At 42.0% G+C, this 27,074-nt stretch overlaps 1 protein-coding gene across 1 annotated transcript in view; it reads right to left on the bottom strand.

The window, feature by feature from the left end:
- Positions 1 to 27,074, bottom strand: part of NUDCD3 (NudC domain containing 3) — a 106,512-nt gene that overhangs the window by 77,545 nt on the left and 1,893 nt on the right. Inside the window, exon 2 of the mRNA XM_005549681.4 lies at positions 23,275 to 23,606. Within this exon, the coding sequence (XP_005549738.3) occupies positions 23,275 to 23,606 (332 nt within the window). The remainder of the gene's footprint in view (positions 1 to 23,274; positions 23,607 to 27,074) is intronic.

Below are 27,074 nucleotides of genomic sequence, written 5' to 3'. Positions count from 1 at the left end.
GATGGGAGGATAGAAGGGCAAGCTGCATATGAAGAGAAGTCTTCTCTAAAAATCAGTGTGATCTGCAACAGGAAAAGGCTGTCTCCCTGTGGCAGGAGGCACACTCATAAAGACTAAATCATTTCCCGCCTGTTAGGGATGCTGTGGGAAGGACAGAAAAGCTCCCATGATTGAGTCAGATAGCCACAGACACATGGTACAATCTGACCTATACTACTGAGAATCAAGGAGCCTTTGAAGAAGCACCAAAGAGAGAGAGAAAGGGGTCTTTCACCAGCCATGTGACATGCAGTATGGCCACACCTCAGCCACAATGGTTGAAAGGGGGAGGAAACAAAGAAACAGAAAGTTTGGGATCCAGGCCCTAACCCGGACCATGTGAAAGTTCATTTTCTGGAAGGTCAGAAATGCTTCCCACAGAAGGTGATGCCTGTGCTGGCCTTCATGGGTGCAGGGCCCCAGAAGCCAAGGAGAAGGGAGGAAGGGGTCCTGGAAGGCAAGGAGGTGGACCATGTAAAAGCTGTCCACAGTTGGGATGGACACAGTTGGGACGTGACAGTGTTCAAGTGCCTGGCTCCATGGTAAACAAAATCAGGGCTCACATGATTCAGGTGCATAGGCAGATGGTCCGTGAATCCAGGTAGTCTCCCCAAGAGATGTTCTGAGGCAGTTCACAAATACAGCACATGCAAAGCATATTATCAAACTCAGAGGCCTTCCACTGCTCTGAGGTAGGAATTATTAGGGACATGTGCACACACACTCTTTCTCTCATATATACACACATACAGAAAGAGAAAAAGGAATGTGCATTACCTCTCTACCTTTAAGGATATTTAAGGTAACTTAGTCAAGGAGCGGGGTACATTTTGCTTACAAACATTTCATGAATTGCTATGAAATTTTATACAAAAAGCCTAATTTCCAGGGCTCAAGTTACAGTTACTGAACAAATGTAACCATAATGTGTGCCACTAGCATCTCAACCATATAATTACCCAGAAAAAACTAACATACACACAACTTATACGCTAAAATCCCCTAACAACCACATCTTCAGAAAATGTTCCTATATGGGAAAACACTGACAAATATTATTAGCTTAACTTTTCAGGGAATAAAGAAATCATAAAGCAAATTATTCCAATTTTTCAAACATGAATGAAAACAGAAAACTCTACTTGATCAGTAGCTTTCAAAGGGAGGGTGGGCCCTGCCTCCTGGGAGTTTGGGAGTGTGTGGACAGCGTCAGTGGGCACTGTCCCCTACCCGTACTACCTTCACACATCCCATTAGACATCGAGGTAGGCAGAAGCTGTTGAACATTTATCTGAGCCTGTAACCTAACTCAATTTTAGATAAAAACTCGAATAATTTTTTGTATGTTTTTATTATACTGTGAATTTTCCAGGAATACAACTTGTCTGATTATGGCCTTTACTAAAATGTAATTGCCTTTTTGAAAAACTCATCACCAAAGCAACACTGCCTGTGTATTCTGGGTTACTAATCAAGACACACCCAGGCTGTGTGTATATATGCGTGTGTATATATATATAAAGATACAAGAGATTTATAGTATCTTTTGCATTGTATGAGTGCCCGTGGCCCTCAAGAGATAGCTGCTGGCACTGAATATAGACACTAGGCGAAGGCTACACGTGTAGCCTGGGTGTGTCTTGACCCCGATAGGGTCAGGAGGCAGAGATGCCCAGAAACCCTAGCCTGCTATAGTTTGTGAGTATCAAGGGACAATGTGGTTAGGGTATAACAATGGAACAACCTCCTGCCCCTCCCCCCCAAACACACATGTAACTCCGCTCACTTGAACCCAAGTGGCATCAAACCCAGAGAGGAGAGTGGGACACTTGGTTTGCGAGAACAAGCGGGTGACACCCACAGAGGGCAGGGAGCCTGCCATCCCTGAGAATTAGCAGCTGGCATAGTCCATGACTAGCCAAGCCCCCAACAATGTCTAGAGACCAACTTTGGAAAACATGCAGCATCCAGACAGGCTAACAGAAACCTCAAATTTAAAAGTTAATACACAGCTGAGTATCCCCAAACCCTGAGAAAAGGGCACCAAATTCTACACCTAAAGAAATGATGCTGCAGAACATAGAGTTAGTAAAGACACAGGACTTAAAAACAGGCACAATAGGCCGGGCGCGGTGGCTCAAGCCTGTAATCCCAGCACTTTGGGAGGCCGAGACGGGCGGATCACGAGGTCAGGAGATCGAGACCATCCTGGCTAACACGGTGAAACCTCGTCTCTATTAAGAAATACAAAAAACTAGCCGGGCGAGGTGGCGGGCGCCTGTAGTCCCAGCTACTCGGGAGGCTGAGGCAGGAGAATGGCGTGAACCTGGGAGGCGGAGCTTGCAGTGAGCTGAGATCCGGCCACTGCACTCCAGCCTGGGTGACAGAGCGAGACTCCGTCTCAAAAAAAAAAAAAAAAAAACAGGCACAATCAACGGCCTCCAAGTGGTCTAAGAGAATATTACACTCATAAGAATCAACCAGCGATCTTAAACATTAAAAACTGGAATCACTAAATTCAAATAAATAAAAACTCAAAAGGTGAGCACAAGAACAATGATAACTCTCTGGGAGAATATTGGGCTTGAGGGTTGATCAAAAGGGTCTTGAGTTTTATCTATTTACAAAAGGAATGTATTTTTACTAAATAAAAAAAACGGATATTTTCAAAGAAATATATTTTCTGGATGAAATGGGAATTTAGTATTTCTACAACTTTGCAGGCAGTATGAGGGACCAAAAGAATCATTTCCCAGCCGGGCGCAGTGGTTCACACCTATGATCCCAGCACTTTGGGAGGCCACGGCAGGTGGATCACCTGAGATTAGGAGTTCGAGACCAGCCTGACCAATATGGTGAAACCTCATCTCTACTAAAAATACAAAAATTAGCCAGGCATGGTGGCACGCACCTGTAGTCCCAGCTACTCGGGAGGCTGAGACAGGAGAATTGCTTGAACCTGAGAGGTAGAGGCTGCAGTGAGCTGAGATCATGCCACTGCACTCCAGCCTGGGTAAAAGAACAAGACTCCATCTTAAAAAAAAAGAGAAAAAAAAAAAGAAAAAGAAAACGAAGCAAGAATCATTTCCCAAATTAACCTCCTCTAAATAACTGTCCCTCAAAGTGACAGCAGGCCAACTAGAAAGAAAAAGAGCTGCATGGTCCCATTAATTTGAGTTAAATTACACGTTTTTTTCATTTCAAGGTCTCTGGGTCAGAACACAATATAGCCCGGACAAATCATACACCCATGTCTCAGAAAAACATCAGGCACAGAGAAATGTACCTTGACTAGATCAACAATTTGTATCTTGACTAGATCAACAATTTCGCTGAGTCACCCAGTGCAGTGGTACAATCTCGGTTCACTGCAACCTCCGCCTCTTTGACTCAAGCAATCCTCCCACCTCAGCCTCCCGAATAGCTGGGATTACAGGTATGTACCACCACACCCAGTTAGTTTTTGTATTTTTGGTAGAGATAGAGTTTCACCACGTTGGCCAGGCTGGTCTCGAGCTCTTGACCTCAAGTAATCTGCCCGCCTTGACCTCCCAAAGGGCTGGGATTACAGGTGTGAGCCACCGTGCCCGGCCCACCAAATCTTTACATAAGCTTTAATTTGTTCTTCTTCTATGGACCAATACCCGTTTAGAAGGAGCGTTATCCCCATTCCAGCTTTTAAATTAATACACCCAACAATGCTGGTATTTAGTACAGAATCTCAACCCTCTTTTCTTTATTCTAAATTCCCTCGTCTTACAGTGCCAAAAACAATAACCCACATCCATCCTGGGGGATGAGCCCAGGGCAGGGCCCAGGGAAGTGGCAGGGGAGCAGAAGGGCCCAAATGAAGGTAGAAGCAGAAGCTGACACCTGTGCTCTGCTCCACCTCAGCAGCACCAGTTCAAACACAAACGCTTTGCTATCCGCCCTATGCTCTGGACCCCACACGAGCATGGGACATGCCCCAGGACATTTACAGAGAGCATTTTAAATTTCCTTAATCTTAATGTTTTTTACATATATTCTCTAATTTTCATCTATATTACTATAAAGAAATTTTTAGCGATTTAAAAAATGTCAGAGTCATCTCACACTATTCTCCTGTAATTCCACCAGAAATGAGGCTGAGAGAATACAGACAGCCAGAGCACAGTTCACACAGTAAAAATTATCAACACCTTAAGGCCTGTCCACATGAAGTGGGAAACTGCTAAACAGCCATTAGAGAACACAGCAGACACCCACTGAGGCTGACGCGGATGAACCGTGTATACAGCCACTATCATCTGTGGAAAGGTTAAAACTGAAAAAGTAGAGAATGTGGGACATTAATCATGGAGGCCATCGGTGTAGGGAGAACTCTCTGCACTTCCTGCTCAATTTTGCTGTGAACCTAAAGTCAATCTAAAAATAAACTGTATTAACCAAAAAAGAAAAAAGTAAGAAGACAGGCATAGGTAAGTATGCTTGTATTTTCAAAGAATATCTCCTGACCAGTATACCAGACACTAGTAACAGCAGCCACTTAGGGTAGAGTGGATAAACACAGCCACCTCTCTGTGTAGAGCAGAAGAGAGCCACAGACAGGGCCGTGAGTGAGAAGACCACCAAAGTCCCACTACACACCCTCCCATACTTCTCAAATTGCTTTTGATATATGCACACAGCATTTTTCAAAACACCAGTTGAAAAAAAAAAAGAAAAACTTTTAAGGAAAAATAGGAAGTTCAGGGTAAGAGGGGTACGAGAGCGTCAAATTTAAATAAAAGCTAGAGCAGCAAAATCACAGACGCTTGGCCCCAAAGATACAAAGCTGACCTCATGAGTGCATACTTTTGGGAAAGAAATGACCAGTGAACCCAGAACCATGGAAGCCTGGGTGGCATAGCCACTCCACATGAGACATCTCAGTGGCATAAACCAGACGCTTGTCAGGAGCCAGCACTGCACCAATGTAAAGCTCACAATGCCCCTAGAAGCAGGGACAGCCACCCAGGGCCAACTTAAGGAAAAAAGCTATAAAACAAGGGAAAAGTTGAAGAACCCTCATCCCATCCCCTGAGCCATGCTAAATTGGAAAACACTCAGCAGACACAAAAAGCCCCTCAAGAGGGCACTGCCAACCCACTCGGGCAAGGGATCACACCCATATGCCCTGAACACCTCTGGGGCCACCATGCCTGGTTTCCTTTCTTATTCAGAGCTCTGGGAGGTATGTACATAGGGTTTATTGCTTGTTTTCCTTGGAGTGAAAAACAGTTTTCTGTTTTTCTTACTTAAGACCCAGTACAGTTAGCAGGTCCCCAAAGGCCTCAGGAAGGAGGCTGCTAGTCACCACACCAATCTGTGCAGTGCTCATCCTGCCAGCCACTCTGGTACCAGGCTCAGCCATGTGGTTCTGGGCTCAGCCATGCTGCCTTCAAAAATTAGGGGAAACAAAAAGTCTGTAAGTTTTTTCTCCTAGGAGAACTTGAGCATCCAAAGTGACATTTCTCCTGCTTTATTCAGCTTTTCACTAGGGACACTTGGATAATGCTAAGTGTTTTCTAGGTCACAGCTAGTCCTACCTACCCACTTATTGGGAAGCTCTAGCAGCAGCAGAACAGAATGCTCTGGGTGAGCCTGCAAAGCAGGAGGCATGCTAGTGGCAGGAGGGAGAAAGTGTGCAAACACCCCTGCTTCCCATGAACCACCAGGTCACAAAGCCCCACCAGGTGAGGGAACGTGTGACTAGCTCAGACAGGTGTTTCAGACTCTGCCATGCGGGTCACGGGAAGACAGCACTGGCCCTCCTTGGGAGAAGATTCTGGTCCAAATCTATGGTGTGGCTCAGCTATCAGCAGTGAAGACTGAGGGGCACTGGCTGGTTTCTTTCCCCACATTCACCCTCACTGGCCCCCCGTGGTGAAGAAGGTTGGGTGTCACCTCCTCCAGCCTCTACAGGGCTGGGTGTGCTGCTATTACAGGGCCTGCTGAGCCAGCATCTCACCCCTACTGAAGAATGGGTCAATAAAGATAGAAAAGTTATGACAGAAAAGGGAGGGAAGGAGAGTCTCTTCCAATGGCCCTCACAATAATACCACCCACAGAGATCGGTGTGAAATTTTGCTTTCAGAAGCAGAATGTGCCCAGACAGAATCAGAACTGCTCATTTAACATGGGAACGGCGAAGCGCCCACTCCAAAACTTCTGCTAGTGGGTGGCCAGAAAGAAGCCATCCTCTCTCCCTTTCTGACTCAAATTGTACAACTGCTCAAGGGAAGAAAGAGAAGCCAGAGGTTCCTCTGCATCAGTCAGCGGCCAATCCCCTGATCCAGGCTGCCAAGTTAGAGCCCAAGCTCCCAGATCAAGGGACAAGTCAGAGGTGGAGCTCTTCGATCAAGGGGCAGGTTAGAGACCAAGGTCCCCAATGAGGCCCAGCAGGGACAGGGCAGAAGATTGGGGCAGGCTGGCAATCTTAAACACCATTTGCCCCAAGGCCCTGAAAAAAAAAAATTATTCCATATATACTTGCTGAAAACAAGAACCAAACCTAGTACTTAGCTTATACTGAAAGCTTTAATTATACTATCTCATTTAATCCTTACAACAGCCCTCTAATTGTTATCACCCTACTGTATATAAGAAAAAAAGAAAGAAAAAGAAAACTAAGGCCCAGTGAGACAAAAGAATCTGCTCAATGCCAGACAGCTTATCAGTGTCAGAACTAGCAACTGAATGCATGGTTTCTAGACTCCAAGATTCACACTCTCATTCCATACCCTAACTTTTTTTAAAGGGGGGAAAAGACTAGAGTCAGGAAGTAAAAAGATAAATGTAACAGTTTCAGAGATCAAAGCAGCAAACCACAAGGTAGGAGACGGGTATCCTCCTTGCTCATCCACTGGGAGAGTCCAGAAGCCTGACACCACAGCACCAACTAACACAGCAGGCCCAGCTCTTGGCTTGTAATCCCAATCTCTTAGCAAAACCCAAGGACTTCTTGGAGAAGGGGTCCATTCCACAGCCAGGGCAGGAAAAGAACTCAAACCTGGAACTTCCTGTAGTGTTCAAGAAAGTAAAGAAGTGCTTGAAAACTGATGCAAACATGTTAACAGGAAAAGACAACTGGAAGAAGCCACTTGGGGAATTAAACAATAGTAATGGACCATAACCTATAAAATAACTGTCCATGAATACACCCTGACATACACCAACAACTAATAAACAAGTAGAGGAGAAAGAAAAGCTCTTCCTTACAGCATGTGAAACTTACAGTCCTTACAGTCCATTTGCTTTGGACTGAGCTCCTGCACAAGGCCCCAGCACACCAGACCAAACCAGAATGGAGATAATCAAAATGTACTTTAAAAAGGGCCAGTTTTCAAACAAACCAACCAACCAAACACAAACAAACAAACAAAAACAGGAGATTTCAGTCAACTTGAGTCAGCAGGTAAGGAAGACCTCTCTATTTCAACCTTATGAGGAAGTGACTTTGAAACGATCTGCTTTTTGTTCTCTCTGTCTGCTTTTCTCAGCCCTTTTCTGCCTATAAAACCTGACTCCTTTGGTCAGCTCATAGGAATACTCATTCTATTTTATAGAATAAAATGTTGCCCAATTCTAGAAACACAAAAGCCAACTAGATCTTTAAACAAATTTGTTATAATATTGTCTTTTGACAAGTATAATTCTAAATAATAAAGGGAGAAAGAATGATAAAAATAGAAAATCATTTAGCAAACAGTACAGTAATAACTGTTTCAGGCAAGAATAATCAGTGGTTGCTAAGATTAGTGGTAAAAGTATCCTGAGAAACAAGATATTTATCTAGTCTCAAAGTATCTCCCCACAAGATACTTATTAATTACAAAAAGGAACATAATAACTCCACAGTGGAAGAAATGTGCAGTCATCCATTCAGCCAAATGATCACAGTTATGATCACAACTAACATCAGAAGGAATGGGGCAAATCCTGGCATGACACACTAAGGGCCCACTGTGGTATTCTTCTGTGGTATCCTTGCCAAAAATATGTAACACAAATATAGTCATAAGGAAGCACTGGACAAAACTATAATGAGGGACATTCCACCCAAAAAGAAACAAAAAAGGCAATGAAGAAAAAAGAAAAAAAAAAAAAAAAAAAAGACCAGTTCTCTTTTCAAAAGTGTCAAGGTCATGAAAAGACCAAGAAACTGTCACTGTCCCAGATAAAGGAGACTGAAAAGAGACACAACCACGAATATAATGACAATAACAAATTGAACCCTGAGCCAAGGATAAAGGACATCATTCAACAGGCGGAATTTAAACAAGGTCTACAGATGAGCTAATGGTAATCCCTTATTATAAAAGACTCTAACATTTGGTGAAGCTGGGTGAAGAGCATTATTTGAGAATTATTTGCATGACTTCTGCAATTTTTTTGGTAGATGTGAATTATCTAAAATTCAAAGACTTTTTTAAAAGACCAAAAAATAAACAGACATTAACAGTTATATGAGAGAGAGAATATGCTAGTCTTTGGTTACTAAGAACAGACTGACTCCATGCCACAGCAGCCAGCAGCCAGACCACAGATATGACCCTCACTCTTCAGAATCCCACAGCTGCTACTTTAAAGACCAGATAACATGCTCCAAATCTGATTTCTCAGCTCACAGAACTCAGAGCCAAGTCATTTTAGATGACTTATTCCAGAGGGTCTCAAAGCAAATTCTACAGGACAGAGCTGCCCACACGTTCAGGCTCAGTTTGAGGTCCCCCCAATGTCAGCCTGTCACTCAGATGCTGCTTCCACAGCAAATTCCTTGGCTTAATTAAAGAAGATATAAAAACTCAGGTTACTCCAATTCCCTCACAGCGTGGCTCAGAGAGCACGAGGCCTGCGTGGACCGGGCTCTGCATGGTCCTGGGCATCTGTAACTCAGGGGCTGCAACGGAAGCAGTCCACAAGGCAAGGGAAAGAAGGGCAAGAGCACAAACAACAAAACCAGAAGGGGCAGCTGACAGCCTGATGGCTCAGCATAATTGCTGGAAGACAAAAAAGTGGCCTCAGGACTCTACTAGCAAGTTTAACTTTTAACTATTTTTTATTTATCTTTACTTTGACCAAACCAAGAGTTCAAACTACTAGCAAGTTTAAAGCACAACTCTGAGTTGCCCTCATAAGACAGGGAACATACACAAATGTGAAAATATGAGAAAAACTAAATGTTACTGAAGAGTAGCATTAATGAGATATGTTAAAATTCAAAGGTTGATCATCTTCAATGTGACTTTTAACTTCAATCATTATTTGTTCAGCTGTTTACTGAGTGCCAACTATGTGCCAGGCAGTAGAATCCACAATGAACAAACTCCCTGCCTTGCATGGTAATGACAAATAATACCCAGCGAGTAGATATGCAGTTGTCCTTTGGTATTCACAGAGCGCTGGCTCCAAGAGCCCTGAGGATACCAAAATCTAAAGATTCTCAAGTCCCTGATATCCTGATATCAAATGATATAGTATTTGCATATGCACGTCCTCATGTATACTTTAAATCATCTTTAGCTTCATAATAGTTAATACAATGTAAATGCTATGTAAATAGTTGTTAAATGTTTTATTTGCATTATTTTTATCGTTGTATTATTTTTTATGATTTTGAGCTTTTTTAGTATTTTCAATCCAAGGTTGGTTGGATCTGCAGATATGGAACCAAAGGATACAGAGGGTCAACTGCACATGGTAACGACCAGCTCAGGGCCAGGTGATCTAGGTCAGTCCCACTCTCCTCCTCCTGACTTCTCTGCTGACAGAATGAGCAGGCAAGCATGAGTGGCCACAAGAAAAGATACACAAAGGACAGTTTGCACAGGAAAAGCACATAAAGATTTTTTGTAAACACATAGGAGTATGTAAACACACAGAAGTGTTTATAGCCACCACTCATGGGACAGAGAATAGAGAATCACCTACCCAGGGACACACTGAAGCCACCCACTACAGAGTAGAGATGACACAGAGACTTTAGATATACCTCTTAGAAGCAAGGGGTAACAAAGGCTCACAAAAGTGACACAAGATTTTAGGTGCTCATCCAGACTCCATGAACAAACCAGAGATGAAGCAACAGGTCTAATGGAGGGGTTACTGCACCAGTCACAAGGGCTCCTGGAATGCTCTCAGGTTGGTCTCCTCTATCCACCCTCACTGCCTTGGTGATCTCACCCAGTCTATGGTTAAATGCATCTAAATGCTAATGCTTTCCAAATGCCCATCCCAGTTCCCACTCTTCTCAGAACTCCAGACTCGTGTGTCTACTGCCTACTCAGTAATGCCACCTCGACCACTGGCCAGCTTTTCAGATTGATGGCAGCCGTGACCAACCCCAGTCACCCCTGAGAAGCTTCCCCTCCAGTGCTTTAGTGGCTGCCAGCTCCATCCTTCCAGTTGCTCAGCAACAAATTTTGAGGGGGAGGAAAAAAATACAATTACATTTAGAATTCTAAATGTGACAAATACATATATGACTTATTACTAAATACAGTTGTTACTAAAATACTACAATAAATAAGAAATAGTCTGCACTCCTAGAAAATCCAAGAAAATCAACTGAGAAACTATTAGAAATCAGTAACAGAATATTGGTGTATAGGACTTACTGAATAAAAAGATTAAAATTCTACAGACTTGAGTAAATAAGACATAACTTTTTCTTAGACCAAAAGACTTAACAATGTAAAGATGCAAAACATAAATTTAATGTATTCTCAATGAATATTTCAACAGAATTTTCATATGCAAAAATTAATTTACGGGAATATTTGAGAAAAATCTGGGGGTAAAAAGATTAAACACTAGTTCTACCAAGTGCTAAAATGTATTATAAAGCTATGATAAACAAAATAGTGTGGTACTAACAAACTGAACAAATGGTTTAATATTTGTAAATACACAGAATGGAAAAAAATACAGAAACATATACAAAGTTAAATCCAAGATACTTCAAAAGTGAATGACATTTCAAAGAAAACCAAAGAAGAAAAGGCAACAGTAGCCCAGAAAGGATTTAGGGACTCCGGCTGACACCTAGGATGGGGTCGGGTACCCTCAGACAACCTAGCAGTGAGAGAACAAACTGACACAAACTCCCTGAGGCCAACTTAGCAACATCCATCAAAATTTCAAACGCCATACCCTTTGACCCAGTAATTCCTGTTCTGGGAATTCATTTAGCTGATGTTCATACACATGTTCCAAGAGACACTTAAAACACATATTCATTGCAACATCATTTGTGATGCTGGCACACTGGAAACAAGTACACACTCCTTGGGGACTCATTAAATAATAAGATCTACATAGCAGAATACTATACGGCAGCTAATAAACATCTTGGCCACACATCAGAGCCACCTGGAAAGCTTCTGAAAATCCAGACATGACACAGAAGAGGCCACACTCAGACCAATTAAATCAGATCTCTAGAGCAACGGCCCAAGCATTTTATTTTATTTTATGTTTTATGGACCAAACAATATGAACATAAGGAATCAGCATTTTAAAATAGCGGAGAATCTCAGGGCAAACCACCCAAAGGCAAACTGGGTTCCACTGCTCAACAACATGAGCCTGGGTCAGTTTCCTAAACTACAAAATGGGAAGGCAACAGACTGGCCTCAAAGAGTTGTGAAGACAGTGAAAAACCTATGTGAACACTAAGGAGAAGCTACCTGGCAATAGGAAGTATTCAGTCAGTGTCAGCTGCTTATCTAGTGCAAAGGTTCACAGCACATTCCAGTGATATGACAAAGGCAACACTCACAGATGTGCTTTTGTGTGTGCATGTGTACTACATATAATATGGAAAATATATACATACACATAAAATATAAAAATTTTACAAAAGACGATATTGACAACAGTCACCTCTAGGAAAAACCTGCTTCTATTACATACTCTCATAACTTTCAAAAATGTTACCCTAAATCCAACTCCAACTTACAGGAACTAGGACAGAGGACATGCTAAACCACACGTGGGTAACAATCAGCAAAATCCAGCCAGTGGGAAATAGACACAAACAACCTGATTTACTTTACCAAATAAATTTTGAGGGAAAAAAAAAGAGAGAGAGAAAAATGGAAGGTCAACTATGAGGCACTGGTTGACTTATTAATAGCCTGATTCAAACAGAACTTTCTTTTAATTAAGACACTATAAGAAAACTGGAAGTTTAAACAGTGGCTGAAAATATTTACAGATGAAATGATACAAGGCAGAATCTGTTTCAAAATAACCCAGGAGGGAGAAAAGCAGGCTGCTGTTGGAACTGGGCAATGAGCACATGAGGAGTCATGTTCTTCTGTCTACTGTCTTTTGTATTTCAAATTCTACCTAATAAACATTTTGTGAAGTACGTACATTACCTTTCCAACATCAAAACAAACCAAGCTAGCGTAAAAAGTAGAACTATTGTTACAGAAAAATATTCAAATAGAAATTGGTTATTTTAAAAGAAATTGGCTAGTTTTTAAAAAGTACCTCTCAGATAGTATGGTAATTAGTCACTTTTTTCTAACACGGCAATGCAAATAAATCCTCAGTTAGTCCACGAGGTAGTTCTGCTTCAATCCCCAATAACTCTTTGGCCCTACCTTCTAAATGTATGATTTTAAGCAAAGCACTTGATCATTGTACATCTCAATTTCCTCATCTGTAAAAAGGAAGCAGATCATTGGTTCTCAATTTTTGGAAATATATATTTTTCCAGGGGAAAGACTTCATAGATGATTCTAACACTTCTCTTCCTCCTCCCTGACCACATGCTCCTCAAACCCATCCAACTCTGAAAAGTTAAGATACCAGGTTATTTTCTGATATAACTTCAATATCCAGCAAACTCAATACTGCTTTCTAAAAATGAAGCATATAACCTTCACTGCAAAATAAAAATTGCAAAATAAAAAATAAAAATGCAATGTTTCTTGTGATAATTTTTTTAAAGTCCTCCTAACAACTTAAATCAGGTTTTCCTGACTTGTGATTTAAGTCAAATCGCCTGGAGGCTTCTTATGCCTGAGCTTTCTTAAAGAAGGTGCAGTTTCAGGGTGAATCGCTGGAAAGGTGAAATAGCAGCTATGACACAAGATGAGACTGAGCCAGGTGGCCCAAGGCTCGATCCCCAGGTGGGGTCCACAGATAGTTGAATCTGAGGGGAAACAGACAGACATCCCTCAACCCCTGGCTTTCTATTCATTATTCTCTCTCAGTGCATAAGCTGAATCTGACGAGAAACAGACAGACATCCCTCAACCCCTGGCTTTCAATTCATTATTCTCTCTCAGCGCATACTATGCAGCATACGCCCTCATCCAAGGACAAGAGCCACTTCAGGCAGACAACACTCAACAGTGTATATCACGAATTCATTTATTTTATTTTATTTATTTATTTATTTATTTTATTCGAAGTCTCGCTCTGTCACCCCGGCTGGAGTGCAGTCGCATCATCTCAGCTCACTGCAACCTCCGCCTCCTGGATTCAAGCAACTCTTCTGCCTCAGCCTCCTACAGGTACGCACCACCACACCCAGCTCATTTTTGTATTTTTAGTAGAGACGGGCTGTCACCATACTGGCCAGGCTAGTCTACATCATGAATTCAAAATCAGCAAAAGGAATACCAGGAAATGCTCAGGATACTCTGTTTAGCATAAAAGAAGATAAAGTGTAATAAAATTTTATAAATATACATACATGTATTTATGTATATGTTTACATTAAGAAAAAAACAGGCTGGGCACAGACACTCACGCCTGTAATTCCAGCACTTTGGGAGGCTCAGGCAGGAGCATAACTTAAGCCCAGGAGTTTGAGAGACCAGCGTGGGCAATACTAGGGAGTTTCGTCTCTACAAAAAATTTTTTAAAACTTAGCCAGGCATGGTGGTACACATCTGTGAACCCAGCTACTCAGGAGGCTGAGGTAGGAAGGCAGCTTGAGCCCAGGAAGTCGAGGTTGCACTGAGTTACAACTGCACTGTGCTCCACTATCTTCCAGCCTGGGCAACAGAGTAAGACTCTGTCTCAAAAAAGAAAAAAGAAGAGGAAAAGGAAGAAGAAAGGAAAGAAAAGCCATAGAAAATATCCCATAAAGTTAATAGGAAGTGAAAGAATGTTCTTTATATACTTACCTGTATTTTCCAAACATTGTACACTGAGTATAAATAATCAGAAAGAAAAATGAAAAGCTTTTTCAAGAGAAATAATAGTAACAATAATAGCTAGTTATCTACTTGAGTTCACACTCTGTCAGGAATCATGCTAAGCAGATCTCATTCAATCCTCACCAGAGCCTACGGAGTTGGGTATATGGAGAGAAGGGGATTCTGATTAAGCCCCCATGACTCTACAAAGGGGTCTCCTGCAATGGGCACCTGAAAAAGCCTTGAATAGTAAAGGAGAAGCTGTTTAAAGACAAAACAAGGAACCCAACTTTCTCAGGCAGTGTGCGCCTACACACAGAAAGAAAGGCCTGTGCTCTCAGGCCCGGAGCACAGGCACCTTTCTATTCTCCTGACAGCCCACCCGAGGGACATCAAGAGCCACAGATGTCATGATAGGTGGGTGAATGCTATAGAAGGAATGTTTGTGTCCCTCCAAAATTCATGTTGAAGACCTAACCTCCAAAGTAATGTTATTTGGAGGTGGGGCCTTTGGGAGGCAAGTAGGTCATAAGGGCAGAGCCGTAGTGAATGTGAGTCGTGGCCTTATAAAAGAGGCCTAAGGGAGTTCATTTGCCCTTTTCACCACGTGACAACTCAATGAGAAGACAGGTCTATGAATCAAGAAGTGGGCCCTCACCACTGAACCTGCTGGCACTTTGATTTTGGACTTCTAGCCTCCTTTAGAGGCTGTCAGAAATAAATGTCTGTTGTTTATAAGCCACCCAGGCTACAGTACTTTTGTTATAACAGACTGAGCAAAAACAGTAAGCAAAAACCAAAAAAGAGGTAGTAAGAAATGGAATTCGGCATGCACTGGGGGTCACCTCATAAAGGGCCAGGAAGTGAGAAAGGCTGAGTAAGTCTCTGTCCTGTATCACTGAAAATGTGGGCACAGCCAGCCATAAAGGAATAACGTAAAACGAAGCACAAACTCCAAAGAGGCAGGGTTACCTGCTGGGGAAAGCAGAGGGATGAACTACTGGAAAGACTTTGCTGATGAGAGGAGTGAAGAGCGCCCATACCTACGGGGACCAGGTCAGGAGGGAGCAGTCTGATGATGATGAAGTATCTGCCAAGGACACTATTAGGAAACCTGAAACTTATTTTCCAAATGATGCCATTCCCCTCCCAAGCAGCACTGAGGTCCCTGTAACTGGGCACAAAGGCCACACTACCCAAAGCAAGAGAAAGTACTGAACAGTTTTCTCAGGTTTTATGTTCTAATGGGCTTGTCCTAGAAGGGGTTAATATGTCAAATTGTTCCATGACACCCTCTTGGTACACTGCCACTACTCTGCTTCTCTGTCCAGGGCAGGAGGAATGGCCTGGTTGGACCCAGGGCCCTGTCACTGCCCAGTGCACACCAACAGTGTTGGAGCACTCTGTTCCTCATCCAAAGGACAAAAAGACACCCAGTCCAAGCACACAGGACAAAGACAACAGTTTCTAGGCAGTAACTGACATTCTTAGTGCTACCATATTTTCCTTCTTCTTTGTTAAAGAATTCTGCTCGTGATTTTTAAAGAGAAAAGCCCAGAACTGACACAGCCTTTTGGAGATTTTTGTCAGCATCCCAGCACTAGCAAAGGCAAAGTTACCGTCCCACTGCCTACAGCAACACCTGCAGGTCAAGAGTCTGAACTGCAGGTGCTATGAAAGTTGACACTGACAGCCCCTGCCCAGAAAACCAACACCAAACCCTATTATGATGTCATCCAAGAGGCAAACCCTAACAGGCAGCTCTTGATAAATGCCTGATTAGTGACTATGTCATAAGATGCTGCAGACTTTGCGCCCCTCTCTTCCACAGTCCTAATTATGTCTGCAGGCACTGGTCACTCAGTCTAGTATTACACAAACACTGAAGCTCAAATGGCACTTTTCACTTTGTAAAAAGTCTTTACTGTGAACTTTTTTTTTTTTTTTTTTTTTTGAGATGTAGTCTTGCTCTGCTCTGTCACCAAGGCTGGAGTGCAGTGGCACGATCTCAAGTCACTGCAACCTCCACATCCCGGGTTCAAGCAATTCTGCTGCCTCAGCCTCCTGTGTAGCTGGGATTACAGGCACGCACCACATCTGGTTAATTTTTTGTATTTTTAGTAGAGATGGAGTTTCACCATGTTGATGAGGCTGGTCTCAAACTCCTAACTTCAAATGATCAGCCCACTTCGGCCTCTAACAGTGCTGAGATTAGAGGCGTAAGCCACCACGCCCAGCCTGAACAATTACTACAACTGTAAAGTATCCTTACAGAATATAAGCACATTCTCTGATGCTATCTTGTACAAATAGGGTAATATCTGTGTGCTCAAATTCTCACTCTTCTCTGAGGAATAAGATGGGTTATTTACTTTGGGCCGGGCACGGTGGCTATAATTCCAGCACTTTGGGAGACTGAGGCGGGTGGATCATCCAAGGTCAGGAGTTCGAGACCAGTCTGGCCAACATGGTGAAACCCTGTCTCTACTAAAAAAATACAAAAATTAGCCAGGCATGGTGGCAGGCACCTGCACACCCAGCTACTTGGGAGGCTGAGGCAGGAGAATCGCTTGAACCTGGGAGGTGGAAGTTACAGTAGGCCAAGATCACACCATTGTACTCCAGCCTGGGCAACAAGAGCAAAACTCCGTCTCAAAAAAAAAAAAAAAAAAAAGATAGGTTACTTTAAGCACTGGGGTGGGAGTATTTCTGATCTTCATTTGACATGTCCTGGCAGCAACAGCAGGGCAGGAGCAAGAATGAAATTCAGACCAGTTGTAGGTTATTAGTCAGGGAGATGCTAAAATCAGAGTGATGGTAAAATTAGGTCAAAATAAAATTTCCCCCAAATCACCCTGAAAATACTGTAAATGAAACCTGTACATTATTATGTATAAATAACAATGTATGCTGCAACAGCTTTAAGGCAGAACACACGCACAAGGTTGCCAGGATCTGGGAGTCTGGCACCAATGGAAATGTCATTGTATTAGTCCATTCTAACACTGCTATAAGGACATACCCAAGACGGGGTAATTTATAAAGAAAAGAGCTTTAATTGACTCACAGTTCAGCATGGCTGGGGAGGCCTCAGGAAATTTTACAATCATGACAGAAGGGGAAGTAAACATATCCTTCTTCACACAGCAGCATGAAGAAGTGCCAAGCAAAGGGGGAAAAGCCCCTTATAAAACCATCTCATGAGAACTCACTATCACGAGAACCACATGGATATAACCGCCCCCATGATTCATTGCCTCCCACCGGGTCCCTCCCATGACATGTGGGGATTATGGGAACTGCAATTCAAGATGAGATTTGGGTGGGGACACAGCTAAACCATACCGGTCATCTATCTTGACTGCAGTGGTTACAAGACTATATTTGTCCAAAGTCATAAACTGTATTCTACAAGGAATGAATTGTATTGTTACATAAATTATACTCTACTAAAACACAAAACAATTGTCTGTATACAGTAATGAACACCTTATAATAAAAATGCATATATAGAGGGAGGAGGATTACTTGAGCCCAGAAGTTTGAGTTCAGCCTGGACAACAGGCAAGACCTGTCTCTAAAAAAATAAAACTCAAAATACATACATACAAAATATAAATACATTATTTTTAATAATTTTTTTCCCAGAACTTACACTGAATTTATTTAAATTAAATAAGTATGTGATGTGACTTTACTGTAGCATACAAAAAGGGAGCTATTGCCTAATACTGGTTAGAACCAAAAAACGTGTCAAGCAGGAGTCAGCAGAAATCAGCAAACTAAGACTTAGATTCTAGGTAACTGATTTTAGACAGAGTGCCCACAAAAGGCAGTGCTTCTGTGTGATCTTCTAAAGAACAACTACCTTAACTTACTCAATTAAAAGAACTGTAGATCTACAGTTTATAGGATAAACCATCCTGAACACTGGTGGGAGGACTGGGGGTACTGCTAAAGGTAGAACAAGGAAAAGGATGGTCTTTCATGTTCTACTTTCAAATCTGCTAAAATACTTCATTTCAGGTATAACCAGAGATCAGTGCCACAACTTCCTGTTTTGTTAGAGGAAAACAAGTAACTGAAGCTGAGAATGTTCCAGTCCTTGGAAATGTTTGATTAGGATTCTCGCAATACCAGTCTATTCTGAACAAAGAGCTACCAAGTAGAAAGGTTACCTTTCCGGAAACATATGCAAGTCTTCACTCTATACTTATTTTTAAGGTAGAACTCACAAAACTAACTCTAATTCTAACCCAGAACATAATTCATTGGTTCAAGAATTTTAAAATAGGGTCTCTATAAAACAACAAAGTAGCTATTCTAGTCTATTACTCAGAAATCAAAACCAATCCCCTCTTTTCATTTTTAGAGATCACAAAAGGCACACAAAAAAATTAATGAAACAAAATAAATGGTCATTACAGAAAAATTAGAAAATATAGTAAGCGACAAAGATAAAAATGAAGAACACAATTCCACCACTCTGGGATTACTACTATTATTTTCTTCCAGCCTTTTTTCCTACATATATAATTTTTAAAGTTTTCAAATTTGATGTTAGACTATATAGTTTTAATTCTCCCCTTCTCACTTAACATTATCATGAAAATATCTGTATAAGTCAAGGTTCCACCAAAGAAACAGAAGCAGCAGATATAGTCAGTCCTCACTATCCATGGGTTCCATATCCCAAATCAAAATATTCCCAAAAAATATTGATCAAAATATTTGCTGCAGATCAAAAATACTCCCAAAAAAAGGCCAGGCATGGTGGCTCACACCTGTAATCCCAGCACTTTAGGAGGCTGAGGCGAGTGAATCACTTGAGTTCAGGAGTTCGACCCCAGCCTGGGCAACATAGTAAGACCCTATCTCTACAAAAAATACAAAAATCAGCTGGGCACGGTGGTGCACGCCTGTAGTCCCAGCTACTTGGGAGGCTTAGGTGGGAGGATCGCTTGAGCTCAGAAGGCAGAGGCTAGAGTGAAACAAGATCAAGTCACTGCAAACAGAGCAAGATGCAGTATCAAAAAATATAAAATAAAATTCAAAAAAAAAAAAAAGGATTGTTTTGTCTGTGCTGAACATGTACAAACTTCTTGTCATTATTCCCTAAATAATACAGTGTAACAAGTATTTACATAGCATTTACATTGTATTAGGGATTGTAAGCAATCTAGAGATGATTTAAAGTATACGGGAGAATGTACATAGGTTATACACAAATATTATACTGTTTTATGTAAGAGACCTAACCATCCATGAATTTTGGTATCCACGAGGGACCTGGAACCAATCCCCTGCAGATACCAAGGGATAAATGTATTTATTAAGAGAGTTACTGCAAGAAATTGGCTTACATGATTGTGGGGGCTGGCTAGGCCAGTCTGAAATCCACATAGCAGGCCAATGTGGAACTCTCCAGAAACTGAGTGCAGCTGCTGTCCATCGGAGAAATTTCTTCTACGTCAGGGGAGCTCTGCTGTGTTCTTCAGGCTTTCAGCTGATAGATCAGGCCCACTCAGATCACCTAGGACAATCACCCTTACTTAAAGTCAACCAATTATTAACTTGCATCACATCCACAAAATACCGTGACAGCAATGCCAAGATGAGTGTTTGACTGAATAACCAGGACTGTAACTTAGCCAAACTGACAAATGAAACTGACCATCACAATAACCGTGTCAGTAATCTTTAAAAGCATTTTATAAATGTATTTATCCATTCCCTTACTATAGAAATTCAGCATTCTTCCAAAATTTTGCTAATATAAGTAATGTTGAAATAAATAGAACTGAAGTGAACAATGCTATAGACTGAATGTTTGTGTCCCAAAATTCCTATGCTAAATCTTAATCCCAAGATATTGGGATTAGTACTTCACGAGGTGATTACGGCTCTGCCTTCATGACTGGAATTAGTGCCCTCATAAAAGACTTGAGAGCATTCTCTCACCTCTTCCAGCATTTGAGGACACAGTGAGGTAACTATGAATCAGAAAGTGGGCTCTCACCAGACATTGAATCGGCCAGTCTTGACCTTAGACTTCTAGTCTCTAGAACTGCGAGCAATAAATTTCTGTAGTCTATAAGCCACCCGGGCTATATTATTTTGTTATAGCAGCATAAGTGGACTATGACAAACAACTTTGTATATTCAATCTTCATTCTCACATCTGATTATTTTACAGAAAGACTACTAGTAAGGAGGGGCTACATATAGAACTCTAGAAAACCTCATAGGATCCCCTTGAGTCTTTGGCTGAATACAAAACTGCACACGTGTAAAGTGCAACTCCATGAGACAAGTAGGGAACTGGGTAACTGACGGACAATCCCTGGAGCTGGGAGATGTTCAAGCCTCAACCAGCCAGAATGGAAAGACCTCACTAAATAGCTGGAGCACTCAGAAGCCCCAAAAAGGCATGTCTTAGAAGACTAAGCTAGCTTTAAAATAAAAGTACCCTAGACACAGCTTAACAAAACTGAAAAACAAGGCCAGACACATTGGTGCACACTTATAATCCCAGCACTTTGGTAAGCCAAGGTGGGAAGATCATTTGGGACCAGGAGTTCCAGATCAGCTTGGGTAACATTAAGACTCCATCTCTACAATCAATTGATCAATCAATACAAATAAAAACCAAGCTTCAAAAAGATCATTCTGATCAGCAAATAAATTAATTGCCTGCAAGAACAAAACTCAACACTCAACAGAAGAAACCAAAACCCAGAGACTCAACAGCATAACATTTGTTAATGTCTAGCATCCAATCAAAAATTATCAGACATTTGAAAGAAAAAGAAAATGTGACCCAAAATCAGGAGAAAACTCAATCCATAGAAATAAACCAAGAAATCACAGAGATAATGGAATTAGCAGATAAAGACTTTAAACTATTGTAAGTATACTGAAGGATTTAAAGGAAAACCAAGGTAGGAATCGAAGCCATAAAAAACAATCAAAGGGAACCAGCAGGGATGAAAAATAAACTATCTGAAATTAAGAAGTTACTAGATGAGTTTAACTAAAGATTGGACACTATAAGGAGAAAAGACAGTAAAGTTGAAGGCAGGTCAACAGAAAATATTCCAAAGGAAGGACAAAGAGAAAACAGACCTCCTAAGTGTGTGTGTGTGTGTGTGTGTGTGTGTGTGTGTGTGTGTGTGTGTGTTGGGCTTGAGGGGTGGGCACAAAAGTCCCCAAATAGTATAAACACAACGAAAATCATGCCTGAGTAAATCTTAAACTGCTCAAACTAATGATAATAACTTAAAAGCAGCTGATATAACAAAAGAATGGGGATATTTCACATACAGGGGAACAAAGAATGTCTACTCACTTCTCATCAGAAACAGTGCAAGCTAGAAGACAATGGAATTACAGTCTTTAAAATGTTTAAAGAAAAACAAAAACAAAAAAAAGTGTCAACTGCAATTCTATATCCAGCAAAAATATCCTCAGACATGCAAGATGAAATAAAGGCATTTTCAGACAAAAAAGCTGAAAGAATTCACTATCAGCAGATTTGTACTACAAAAAATATTTTTAAAAGATCTGCAAGGAAATATCAGATGTCTGCCTTCCACCCTATATTTCCCACTTCCAATCTCTAAATCTTTATTTCACCCCTTCTCATCCAGAGCTCCATATTCAAGAACTGCTCCCCTTCTCCATCAATTTGGTTCCACCATCAAACAATTGTTTTCTCTGAACTTCATTAGTTAGCCCGGCCTTTAAGACTCTGCAATCTTGCCCCTCCTGTCTTTACAAAACTTATTTTCTCTTACTCCATATTTTATAAGCCATTCCAAGTTGTTCACTTTGCTTCACTAACTAGAAAAAAAAAATTCAAAAACTCCCCCACAGCCTAGGCAATACAGCAAGAAAATCTTTTAAAAATTTAGCCAGGTATAATGGCAGACATCTCTACAAAAAATTATAAAATTAAACAGATGTGGTGGTGCATGCCTACGGTCCCAGCTACTCAGGAGGCTGAGGCGAGAGGATTGCTGGAGTCCAAGAGTTCAATTCATATATTGCGCTATGATCACACCACTGCACTCCAGCCTGGGCAACAGAGTAAGATCCGGTTTCTATTTAAAAATGTGCATGCACACACACAATCTCCCCCAAAACAGGTCAGAAAGAGAGCACAGGAGTAAGAAAAACAGAAGAGAACTCAAGGTGGCAGGGATTCGGGGGGACACAGGTGACCCATCCTATCAAAGAGGGAAGAGTGAATTTTCCAAAAAACAAAGCAGGCCAAGAGGCTCATGGCTGTCTTGCAGACACTGCTACAACTCCCACACAAGAAGGGATCAGCTCCTCTCACTCAGACTGCAAGGAAGGACTGTATAACTAAGTTTAGAGCACCCACGAAACATTAACTCCTAAAAAGTGAGTACAAGTACAGCATGAGGCTTGATTCAGGGAAACCTTATGTCACATTCAAGCTCTACTGCTCATTAGCTGCTTGACTATCGGCTTATTTAAAATTCACAACAGCTCTATAAGACAGGTACTATTATTATCACCGACATTTTACAGAGGAGAAAACTGAGACACAGAAAGATTATACTGCTTGCTCAAGGTAATACATTCAGGAAGCAGCATAGCCAGGATGTGAATCCAGTCACCTAAAACAGACTGCCATTTCAGGTGTCCATTATACCTCAGGCACTATGAGCACATCCTAGCAGTGCTCCTGCAGAGAGAAAAACACAAACAATAGAGCTGATGAGGCTAAGCCTCTAAACACAGATAAAGTTAGGTCTTTGTGAGAGGAGTCAAGTGCTCTAATTTTGGCTCTGTATCTCAAATGGTTGTATGACTACTGACCTTACCTAATGAGGGAATTGACCTTAAGCCAACTGACCTCCCATCCTACGTAACTGAAAGACTGTAATGCAGCAGTTTGCAAATATGAAGAGCTAAATAAATACTGACATCAAGAATTGATGTGTTACAAAGAATGAATTATGGACAAACACAAACACCAGCTGTCAAGCAAGAAAGAAGGAAGCTGCAAAGTAGAAATTCCCACCTGGGAAGAGCTGGTGGTTCCCTAGGGACTTCAGCAGCACCAGCAACTGCTCCTGGAGCTTCTGCCTCCTGTGAGCCATGGGCCATTTCCTTCACAGGGTCCTGTGGGCCTGGAGGCTGCACTTTCTCTAATTCCTGACGCCCACCCAATTCTGTGGTGGAGTCAATCTCTATTTCCTGGACTGGAACTGGGACTGGCTCCTTCTCTGTGTCAGCTGCAGCGGCTGACACAGTCTTGGCCTCTTCTTCTTCCTTTCTTCTGATTTTCTCTTCAAGTTCCTGCCTTCTCTTCTCATCATCCTGACGGGCCATGTGGTCAAAGGTTTTGAATACCTAAAATCAAACAGCAACCCAGCAATCAGTTCATCTGCCCAATACTGTACCACATATCTTGTAGAAATGTGGTAAAATCTGTTAAGGAGAGAACTAAAAGTCATAAACTGACAAGTTTTCCCACTTGAAAAATGGAAATGCACTGCCACTTCACCAAAAGCTGACAGGTAAACAGTGTTTAACAGGAGGATTCCAAAATCAACAAAATCAAAAACTTACAAACCAAGGCTAACAATATTTACAAACCTAAAATATGCACAGTTAGATGGTCTTTGTTGTTATTATTTTTACAGACCCCAGTTTTGTTCACAATGCAAAGAATACACGGTCCTGGTACAACTGTGGGTTATAAAGGATCCAAAATTCAGACTCACAAATGAAACATGAAAATATGGCTGAACTTCAATTCTCCAAATGCAACCAGGTTTACTGGACTGCTGCTATTTTTCACCACACTGCATGGACATTCAATTCAACAAACATCTACTACGTGCCTACAGTGTGCAAGAAACACACAAACAAAAAACAAAACATGAAAATGATTTCTGCTGCCTCCTAAGAACTCAAAATTCTGGTGTGTAAATAAGTTCTTAACATTTTCTGGGACACAGTCACACCCATGAAGGTGCTGGGACCTCTCTACCAAAAAAGTACAGTGAAGACATACCCACACATGAAAACTCTGATACAAGAGGGGGCGTGACAGAGCCCTTAATTCCCTGTCAGAGTATGGGTGGGAATGAGCATATGTGGCAAAAGAAATCTAGGGAGACTTCTTGGAACAAGGAGCATTCCAGTTAGACCTTGAATGAGAGGCACATCTTCCATAGGGAACCATTGGAGGAAACGCCATAGCTCCAAGAACGGGCTTGTCGAGGAATGGCAAAAACTCTTGCAACAACTGGAGGGAGGAAAGGCTGAGAGAGCAACCTGGGACATGGGTGGGAGTCAGATTCTAAAGGGCTAGAATGTGGACAGGTATTAAATAACAATGTTCTGTGCACTGCACAGGCAGTCAAAAGGGTGCTAACAGACTGTGTCAAATGATTCTACAAACATTCTCTCAAAACCCTCACAAAAATCCTGTGAAGAAGACAGCATCAACATTTCAAAAATGAGAAAAAATAGGGCTTGGAAAGGTTAAATAACTTGCCCCAGCTCCTGCTGGCAAAAGAAGTAAAAAATTACGCAGCACGCACCAAACAGTGCAAGGAGATGATGATGTACGCAGAGGGGAAAAAAAAAATCAATAAAATCCTAAAAGGTTAAAAACTGGAAACAACACCAGAACCACTTTTACTTCTGCAGATAACCTGAAGCCCTGACTACATTCTAACATTCATGTTTCTACCGCTTTGAGTCCATTGCTGTCAGAGTTGCTCATCCTCCTGATACTCCAGCTCATCTTAACTCCACAAAAGCAAAGCAACAAGAACTCTCTCTCCTAACACCTGAGACTTCTAACACAGAATCCCCAGACTTGATAGTCCTCACCATGCCACTGCCTCTGCTCACTCAGTACATCCAGCCTTCTCTGACCTACCCATTCACACCACCAGGAAGTGCTACCACTGCCAACCTCCCAACCATCACGTGTTCTCAGTATTCATTCTAGAGTCACAGAACATGGAGCTGGAAGAGAACGCCAATCTGCGACCTCCAATCAATCTTCTCAGCTGACAAGAGGTGAAGTGACTCTCCCAAGATTTCCCAACAATTTATGTGAGGAACAGGATGTAGCTAGCTTTCCTGATTCTAGTTTCAAGGACTTCTACAAAGGAGCACTTCTCAAAGTGGACTCCAAAAAAAAAAAAAAAAAAAAAAAAACAGCATTATCGATTACAATGAATGGCTTGTCGGTCTAAACTATTTTTGTCTTAAAACATACTAATGTATTATAAAGTGGAATGCAATTTTCACATACATCATTCCTACTGAGGTTCTTCAAGCTGTGTATTCAGGCTATGCAAACTCTTAGGAGGAAACGTATGAGCTGCCTAACTCTACACCAACACTGCACTCCCCAAAATATTAAGGGAACACTTTGAAGTTCCACAATGATGCAGCCCAGCACTCCCATCCAAATTCTTCTCTGCCTATATTCAGCAGAGACACCAAGCATCCCACTTCTGGTCGGGGTAGAGGGGCAGACCACAGGAAGCAGTTTTATGCCATCAAGTTAGGGACAGAAAAAAAAAAAAAAATCCTAAGAGGCAGATGAGTAGGAGTGGGGAGGTCAGGAGATCACCTACTACCACACAGAAATAATGTTATGCTGGTACCAAGTCACTCAGTCTCATTCAGTGTTGTCCTACCCCACAACAAAATCCTTGTCAATACTGAAATCACCTTTACAAGCCTCCTGCCAAATGAGGTTTTGTGGATAAAAGAACAGGTTCCGGCCGGGCACGGTGGCTCATGTCTGTAATCCCAGCACTTTGGGAGGCGGAGGTGGGTGATCACCTGAGGTCAGGAGTTCAAGACCAGCTTGGCCAATGTAGTGAAATCCCATCTCTACTACCGAAAATACAAAAATTAGCCGGGCATAGTGGCGCATGCCTGTAATCCCAGCTACTCGGGAGGCTGAGGCAGGAGAATCACTTGAACCTGGGAGGTGGAGGTGCAGTGAGCCAAGATTGCGCCACAGCACTCCAGCCTGGGCAACAGAATAAGACTCCATCTCACACACACACACAAAAAAGAACAGGTTGCCAGGATTCACCCTGATCTACCCAACCAAAATATCCAGGAATATGTGTTTTTAAAAGTTCCTTGGCCGGGTGCAGTGGCTCACACCTGTAATCCCAGCACTTTGGGAGGCTGAGGCAGGCACATCACGAGGTCAGGAGTTTGAGACCAGCCTGGCCAACATGGTGAAACCACATCTCTACTAAAAATACAAAAATTAGCCGAGCGTGGTGGTGCATGCCTGCAATCCCAGCTACTCAAGAGGCTGAGGCAGGAGAATTGCTTGAACCCAGGAGGTGGAGGTTGCGGTGAGCCAAGATCATGCCACTGCACTCCAGCCTGGGTGACAGTGAGACTCTGTCTCCGGGGGAAAAAAAAAAGTTCCTTAAGCGATGCTGATGGTTGAGAACCACTTCCAGAAAACATGACACCTCTCTTAACCATTTGCTGAAGACTGTCCTCTTGGGTTTCTGTGAAACTTACTGCTCTCCACCAAGATTATTCCCCAAGACCTGTTCTTCACCTTTGGCTCTTCTCTCTCCCTCGAACCACTCCAGTTGCTCTAGCTCCCAAAAGATCTAGTCCAGTAATTCCAATAGCCTATGGGCAGGGACTCCTACCAGGAACTTCAAGTTCAACCTGTCTAAAACTGAACTTTTTCCCCTAAACCCAGGTGACAGTTCAGTTAATGCATTATCACTATTCCAGTCACCCAAGTTTAAACCTTGGATCATCATTGACCCATCCCTCCCCTTCCTCCATCCCTGCTCCCCATGTCCA

This window comes from Macaca fascicularis, chromosome 3 (genome assembly GCF_037993035.2).
Source record: "Macaca fascicularis isolate 582-1 chromosome 3, T2T-MFA8v1.1".
Classification (NCBI taxonomy): Eukaryota; Metazoa; Chordata; class Mammalia; order Primates; family Cercopithecidae; genus Macaca; species Macaca fascicularis.
The sequence above is the reverse complement of the archived record's forward strand: the minus strand, read 5'-3'. Positions and strand labels throughout refer to the sequence as shown.